This window comes from Dendrobium catenatum, unplaced genomic scaffold, assembly GCF_001605985.2.
Source record: "Dendrobium catenatum unplaced genomic scaffold, ASM160598v2 fragScaff_scaffold_1430, whole genome shotgun sequence".
Taxonomy (NCBI): domain Eukaryota; kingdom Viridiplantae; phylum Streptophyta; class Magnoliopsida; order Asparagales; family Orchidaceae; genus Dendrobium; species Dendrobium catenatum.
The window spans coordinates 258,825-267,292 of record NW_021319892.1 but is presented as its reverse complement, the minus strand read 5'-3'; the positions used below and the strand labels follow the sequence as shown (position 1 = coordinate 267,292).

The window sequence follows — 8,468 nt, the reverse complement described above, 5'->3', positions numbered from 1 at the left end:
CTTGTGCTTTTTACGTGCTTTAATTATGTGACCATGACTATGATGGAAGTGGTAGTATTGTTTCTAATTTCTTGAGTTTATCTTTAAGAGATTTTGCAACATAATATTTTCTTTATCTCAGATAGCCATTAGGACAATTGCCTATGATGTGTTGAGTGGTGTATACTCCTCTTGTCGAGACTCATTTCTTGACTGTGAAGGTCGAGAGACCATGTTATTATTCCCTTGGCTCTTCTATTATGATAATGAATTATTAGTTCTAGGTGCAATTTTTGTGCTTTCTTATAGTTTGTTCAAATTGTTTTATATGAGCATTGATGACCTTATATGGCAAGGTCTGTTCCACTATATGATGAAATTAGGTCGAAATTTGATGAACTATAGTCTATATGAGCGCTAAGTAAAAGTGAGTTAGATGGAGCCCTATGTGGAAAACTCCTCTTAACAACTCATAATCCACCCTTAGAATTTCTTGGGCCTTAAAATATAACCTTTGGAAATTTTCCTTGTGTGATTCTTCTTCATTTTGACTAATCCTAGAGAGGTGGAAAGAGTCCTTAATAATTCTTTGATTAATGAAAAATTATTCAATAAACAATTTGCTAACTTGGCGAATATGGGAGTAGTTCTGTTCTAGAGTGATTAAAACCATGTGTGAGCTTGTCCTTTGATGTTATCAGGAATACTTGGTAGAGAAATGTATTTGAAGCTTGTTTAATATGCATAATAGTTTTATAGTGATCAAAATTCTTGTAAGGGCCAGATAACCCATCGTAAGAGTTTATGCTCGATAATTTGATGCACACAGGAATGGGATGTTGATGATTGACTTCATTCAGGGGTGAAGGATCCTGAAAGTCTCAATGATGAAAAGTTTTCCTTTCACCTCTAAAATGGAACTCTTCTAAGACAAATCATTGCATTTCATCATGTAAGACATTATGTGAGATTTCAATAATATGAGGTTAAGCTAAGTCCTCAGTGATGAATGGAGGAATATGGGTTGGTGGACTTATACAAGAGGGATGTATAGAGCTAGCTATGACAATGAATTTGATATATTATTGTGATAGGGGGTGACCCCCAGAATGTGGAAGAGGGATCTCTACAAGAAAATGTTCAGGTCAAACATCCCCAATGAGTTGTAGGTCTTGAGGGTGATGAGTCCCATATTATGGCACTAGTGTTAGTTGGTGATCACTCCGTAGAAATTAAAGGACTTCATTTTGAGACTTCTATTTTTCAAATTCAAACTTCCAGGGATGGCCCTGATATTCCTTCCCCAAAAGTATTTCTTCCACCAGGAAAGAAAGAAATAGGTGTCCCTAATTCATAGATTGATTGTTAAATTGGTGTGACTTAGAGTGAGAGGCTCTATTGTTGTGATTGATATACTAGTTGGCCATTGAATAAAGGCTTTTGTTGAGCTTACAAGGGTGAGATTGGTTCCCACAAACATCACAAAACTGTTATGGGATATAATATTGTTGGCGTTATAAAGAGTGATTTTTTACCATAATAATGCATGGATATCCAACACACAAATATGTATTTAGAAACCATAAGAGGGAAAATTATTATGACCCAACCCGACCGGAACGAATCCCTTCGCATCGGACCGCGACATAATTGAAAATATCCAGGATCTAGCTTTGGAATTTGCTTCAAACTTTCTTCCAAATATCAAACTTACAGAAAACATTGAGCTACTATAAACATCAAATATACATAACAGTTCATCTATATTTTATTCTTTCATCAGATAATCATGTACAATACAGTGCATGGCTACACACAAAAAGAACAGAATAGAAAAGCCATGGCTGTACAAAAATCAAAAGTATAAAATACCTAATCACTGATCAGATACTGAACGGGTAGTCCAAGACTTCCTTCTCTTTTCCAGAATCTAAAAACCACGCAGATAACAATGATGAGCTAACAGCTCAGCAAGACTACACTAGCTAATCAAAATCTTCAGAAACACACATCAAAAAATACATCAGAAGAGTTGTCATACAAAATTCATATAATCATGTAGAAATCGTATAAGCAAACAAAATACAGATACTTGATCAAATAGAAATCAAATCACAAACGGAATTCATTTCATATAACAGAATATTCAGTACAGAACAAACATAATCGTACAGAACAGACAGAATTGTACAAATCAGATAAAATCACATTTCACATATCAGATAACACATATCAGATTCCCGAACCCTGACACAATCTCAATGGATTCTAGCCCCTTATGCCTCCCTTGTGCTTACAGCACCAGAATTTGTTAGATATACATAATTTTTAGAACATAACTTATTTTCAGATTTCGGGATCCAGACAACGAAATCACAAAGGATTCCGGGCCCTTATAACTTCCTTATGATATCAAAGCATATCAAAACATTCAAATTCAGAAATCAAATTTCGTCAGAAAAATCGTCAGCGGCATAACTGCAGTATACTGAAATTCCACAGAATTCATAATTTCAGAAATTTACTAAATTACCATAGATAATAGAAAATATCATTTCAAGACTTTCATTGTACTGATGAAATATTTTTCAACATCCAGATAATTCGCTATTCAATAAAAACACCACAGAATTCAAAATACCTAGTTAAAATCTTTCAAAAAATACTCAAAACGTGCAAAAATATCGTCCCAGAAATATACCAAAATTTACAAGATAAAATATTCACCAGTACGAAATAATACCAGATTTTGGTTAACGAAGTAAAAGGAGAAATGAGGATTTTGACAACTTTTATGTTTCGAATTTCATTTTTGTTAACCAAAATATGGTAGGTGGAATGTGCCTTACCTCGAATCGGTCAACTTTTCCAACTTCGGCGACAGACGAAAACGGACCGAAGTCGCCCAAAATCAACTTTTTCTCCTTTTACTTTGTTTTTCTCTCTCCCAGGCTTTTCTCTCTCTTCAAAAATATCTCAATCCAATATATACACATGCAGATCGTACGGGACGATTTTCCCTCTTGACAAGCTTCATTCAGACGAAGTGTATTTGTTCCTAGACGACTTGCTCTCTGGACAACCTTCGTACGGACGAACCAAATTTCGTCCTTGGACGAACCTCCCAGTTCATAGATCCTGTACTGATCGTCCCAAGACGATCCCACTTCGTCCTGGACAATCCTGGAAGGAAAAACAAGAAATCTGGCATTCACAAAAAACCATGGGGCCACACCAAGGTGAAAAGATTCAACTAAATTTGAATAAGTTATAGAGGTTTACCCATCCTTTAACTTAGAGTAAGTGGAATCACAAAAGTTTGGAGAATTGGGCCGAACACCAACGATGGTCGGGTAAACGTCTAGATGAAAGGTGGTTATTCAATGATAATCAATGTTTGTGCCATGGTCCGACCATTATTGGAAATTTTTTTAGTGGAGGTCAGCGACTCAGTGGAAATCTTGTGGAAGTCGACGGTCGAATAATGAACCCACAATGGCTGGGTAAAAGTTTGGTGGTGGTCGGCGGCCGGTTGGAATTTTGATGGATGTCAATAGCTGGACGGTGGTTAGACGATGGCCGGGTAGAAGTCTGGTAGTGGTCGATGGCTAGGTTGTGGTCCAAAGATGATCGGGTGGAAGTCTGGCAGTTGTCGGCGGCCTAACGAAGGTCTGACGATAGCCAGGTCGAAGTCTAGCTGTGGTGGGAGACTAGCTCAAAGTTCGGCGACGGGCGGTGATCGATGACCAACGATGGTCAGATGATGGTTGGGAAAAAGTCTGGCGGTGGTCTAACGATGGTCGGGCCGAAGTATGTCGGTGGCTCGATGAAAGTTTGGAGGCGATTTATGGCCGGGCAATGGTCCGACAGCCGTTAGCTGTCTAGCAGTGTTATGGCAATTGTCAATAGTTACTCGTCGACGGTGGTTTTTTTCTAAAATGCACACCCCGTAAATATGGAGAAGATACAGGGATGGTTTGGAGTGCTCCATCAGACAGTCCATTTAGATTCCCCAAATCATAGAGTATTTTTCAGTCATTTAAGTGTCTTAATGATGTTAGAATTGAGAGATCCTGGACTAGTTAGATTAATTTTGTTGAGCCACTAGATTTGACAATGAGCATGCCATATTTAGACATAATTTGGTCTTTCATCTAATGATTTGAACATTCCAAATATATTTCGGTCCCTCTGTTTGATCTCATTTGGGGTCAGATGGGACAAATTTTGATGTCGTTGGGTTCGTCTCCTTGAGATATTCAATTTGACTATAAATTTATCGAAACCAAAAGTTAGATGATCCTAAATTTAATTTCAAAAAATTTTAACTAGAATATGCCTCGAGATTCTTGACCGATCAAACCAGTTTTTTTGTGATGTATCAAAAATAAATAATCATATACTGATGGAGTGCATAAAATTAAAAAATTTAAACACTGCCAAGCTATCTCATTCAACAACAATGCAAAAGATTGGCGTTACTCATCACCAGCACCATCACGACACAAACGTTGCGCATACCGACTATTGCAACAGCTCAAATGGCGCATTGTAGCATTTTCCTATCCACTCGTACACGTGGATGGAAGCCGGAGCCCCGCGTCTCCTCTTCCTTCGCCCCGAAGTAACCTGCTAGAGAAAGCGATTCTAACCTGCTACTCAGTCTCGTCCAAAACAAAATCTTTATAAATTCATTCAATCCCAACAACGAGCTACTCACCACCCACTATTCGACTGCGGGACCCGCCTGAAGTGACAGATGGGCTGTTCTAAATGGGTGAGATTTCTGTGTCAGCTAAAATTTCGCTGCATGATCCGAATGAATTACTTTTTTGCATCCAAAACTTTACTATTTTGCAAATTTACCATTCCAAAAACGCGTAAATGAACAGCTCTTTCCACGATTCATCGTCCCCCCAATTGTTTGACTATATAGATCGATCTGCGCTGCACCTCTGCTGCTCCAACTTGGTCAGCGCATCTCTTTACCCGTATTCATCAGATCTTGCGAGAAATATGGAGAACGGAAGATCGGAGTCTGCGTTCTGGAATTTCAGCGATCAGCTTCGGCTCCACACGGCGGGGATCGGGAGCCTTTCTCTCGGCGACAGCATATGGTCGGATCCCTTCCTCTCCGCTTCCGGACGCCGCCCAGAGGATCGCCGGAACAACGAATCCGCCGTTGAGTCGGCGGCGATGGAGATCGGGTCCTCTGGTTTGTGGAAGACGGGGCTTGAGCTCCCCCAAAAGCTTGCTTTTACAAACAGTAACCTGAATCGTTACAACAACAACAACAACAACAATAACCTTGGTGGTGGCAGTGTGAAGAACTCCAAGGATTTTTGCAACAACAGCGGTGTTAATAATTTTAACAGTGGGATGAAGAATTATTTCAGCAAGGCGATTGCTAGGCCTGCGGTTAATAACAATAATAGCAGTGGTATTCATGGAGGCACCTATAAGGGAGTTGGAAATAACGAGAGTAGTGGTAAAGGTGGGAAGAATAAGAAGTACAGCAATAATAGTAACAAAGATAGTAACAATAATAGCGGGAATTCTGTGGATAAGAGGTTCAAGACTTTGCCGCCTTCAGAGGCTCTTCCTCGGAGCCAAACTGTCGGAGGCTACATCTTTGTCTGCAACAACGAGACCATGGAGGAGAATCTTATAAGGCAACTTTTTGGTGAGTTTTTGCAACTATTCATTATTTTCTTTAGATTTTCTTTAAGTTTTGTAACTGGATTACTAGTAGGTTGCTGATCTTTGTGATTTCGATGGCTTCCCTTGCTTATAGCTTCTCAGGAAACTTTCTTAGCATTTCACTATTTTATTTTATTACATAAGTAAGGGTTCCATAGGGAGATTTTGTTCCTTTTTGGCTGCTGGTAATTGCTATTTAAGTAACTAATCTGCAATTATCTTTCACCTATGAAGTTGAATCAGCCTGTTCTGAAATAAAAAAAATAAAAAATTAAGTTTTGCTTCCCTAAGAGGTTTGATCAAGTGGATCTATTTATCACATGTTATGTGATCGACTGAAATTTACCTTTGCTCCTGAACAAGAGCTTAAAACTCAAATCATTAAAATAAAAAAAAAAATCGTAGTTCTATTTAATCCAGTGAACAGTTAGTTTGCTCATGTTTGTTACTTCCAAATCAAGGGAGTTTCATCTACAAATTGTTTAGTTTATTTAAATTTTCTTAGAGCATAATAATTTCTTTATAATCTTGTCAGTTAGATGATTCTTATGATTTATGAAATGATTTATGCAAAATAGCTTATTAATGCTGATACTTTGTATAATATTGATCAATATATTAAATTTTATCTTTCAGGCCTTCCTCCACGATACAGGGACTCGGTCCGAGTAATAACCCCAGGGTTGCCTATTTTCTTATACAACTACTCAACACATCAACTTCATGGAATTTTTGAGGTATTGCGCTTAAAATTCTTCTATATATTTCTTTTTATAATGTTTTTCATCGTTTAATTGTTATATATGTTGATGCTGATGTGCTAATCTGATTCAATAGGCTGCTAGTTTTGGAGGAACAAACATCGATCCTTCTGCTTGGGAGGATAAAAAACATCCTGGAGAATCTCGTTATCCTGCTCAGGTACAGTATATTGACTTATACTATTAGCACAACTAGCAAAAAGATTTACATGCTACGGTATCTAATTAATTTTTTTACATTAGCTGCAAATGATTACGAGTTAACAATTGCAAGGTAGATAGAATGATTCATAAACTTGACACCAAACTGTTTGATATGGCTTATCATGACGCTGATAACATTATTACAGAAAACACAATTAATCTTTGTTGTTTCAGGCAGCAATTCTCAGTTGTGGTTAAAGATTAACTTGTTAATGGAAAGTACGTACGGGTCTTTTTTTTAAGAAAAACAGAAACAAAAACTAGTTTGATATGGCTTATCATGACGCTGATAACATTATTACAGAAAACACAATTAATCTTTGTTGTTTCAGGCAGCAATTCTCAGTTGTGGTTAAAGATTAACTTGTTAATGGAAAGTACGGGTCTTTTTTTTAAGAAAACCAGAAACAAAAACTATAAGTTAATACTAAATGGTTTTTTTTTTTTTTTTAAGATATACCATTGTGGCGAGTGATTTAGTAGTTCTGTTAATGTTCATCTCATTTAGCTCTGATCTGGGATACATATTTTTAGTTTATTTATTTGAAATTATTTTGAAATGTTGGACATTATTTTTCTCTAAACATTTTTCTGTGATTTTTGCTTTATTAATTATTACAGGTTAGAGTCATAACCAGGAAAAACTTTGAACCTTTGGAGGAGGATTCTTTCAGGCCCATTCTACACCACTATGATGGACCCAAGTTCAGACTTGAGCTTAGCGTCCCTGAGGTATAATTTTGATTGATGCCTTTATGAAGCAGATTGAGAACCATGAAACATTAAAATGATCTAACATATACAACTCTCTCCATGCAGGCACTGGCCCTTCTTGATGTATTTGCAGAGAATAATGCTTGAGAGGAGGTGATTGAATGGGAAAGTTAAAGAGTGAGGCTTTTATATGATATAATATATATATATATATGCTAGACATTTTGATGATGGGAAAAACAACTGAGAAAGCAGTAGTAATGCTTTGCTATGTAAATGTTGAAGGACATTTGTATAGGTGGTCTAGTAGCTGTTTAATTAGTTATATGACTATGGTAAAGTTACTTTAAAGTAAAGATAATAATAATAAATCAATAAAGCTTGTCGATGGGGCTTGTGGATCTTTACATGGCAATATAAATTGTAAACTGTTGGAAAACGTTTTGTGGTTTGAGTTTTATGTGATACATTGCTATTTTACGTAAAGTTTATGATATGAAGATGCCTTGCGTTCAGATGTTTCAGTTCTTGATCGCTGGTCGATTTATGTGTTATATCCAGGATTTTTTTGTTTGATAGGTTGTATCTTGGTCATCTATGATTCTTCCACTGGACTTGTGATCATCTGTAATTCAATGAAATCTGTTGTTTACTAAATGTTGATTTATTGGTGATGATTGCATGAGACGAAAGAATCAAACTTCGTTGGGTAAATGAAAGGGTACAGTGCTAGCTCTCTGTCTCTCTCTTCTCGCCTTTCTCTGGAGAGATTATTAAGTGCGGAGTGCAGACGGGAAGAACTGTTCGTACAAGCATTGCATACCTAGCGGTACCCGCACTGGGTACCCAGTGCGTACCGTTGGGTACCCAGTGCTAGTGCGTACGGTGCGCACTCCGCATAAATAATTTTTCATTCCTCTGCGCTCGGTCTCTCTACTTGTACATGTTGACTCTCTCTCTCTCTCTCTCTCAATAGTCTCACTTTGATCGACAAGGAACATAACAATGAAAATACCCTTTTTATAGTTTAGGACTGAGATTCTAACAAAGTTGGGCTCGTTTTTTTGCTTAAGGTTTGAAATATTTTTTAAAATTAGTGAAATTTGTTCA

At 37.2% G+C, this 8,468-nt stretch overlaps 1 protein-coding gene across 1 annotated transcript; it reads left to right on the top strand.

The window, feature by feature from the left end:
- The first annotated feature begins 4,799 nt into the window (after window positions 1-4,799).
- LOC110112822 (putative uncharacterized protein DDB_G0286901) lies at window positions 4,800-7,875 on the top strand. Its single transcript, XM_020845162.2, has 5 exons — window positions 4,800-5,662; window positions 6,316-6,416; window positions 6,517-6,600; window positions 7,266-7,376; window positions 7,464-7,875. The coding sequence occupies exons 1-5, from the start codon at window positions 4,864-4,866 to the stop codon at window positions 7,503-7,505; spliced, it is 1,137 nt and encodes a 378-aa protein (XP_020700821.1). The 5' UTR covers window positions 4,800-4,863; the 3' UTR covers window positions 7,506-7,875.
- Window positions 7,876-8,468: the final 593 nt, after the last annotated feature.

Coding starts and splice junctions, on each gene's coding strand:
- LOC110112822 (XM_020845162.2), top strand. CDS start 4,864: ATGAACAGCTCTTTCCACGATTCATCGTCCCCCCAATTGTTTGACTAT. Junction 6,417..6,516: donor AACTTCATGGAATTTTTGAG/GTATTGCGCTTA, acceptor CTGATTCAATAG/GCTGCTAGTTTTGGAGGAAC. Junction 6,601..7,265: donor AATCTCGTTATCCTGCTCAG/GTACAGTATATT, acceptor TAATTATTACAG/GTTAGAGTCATAACCAGGAA.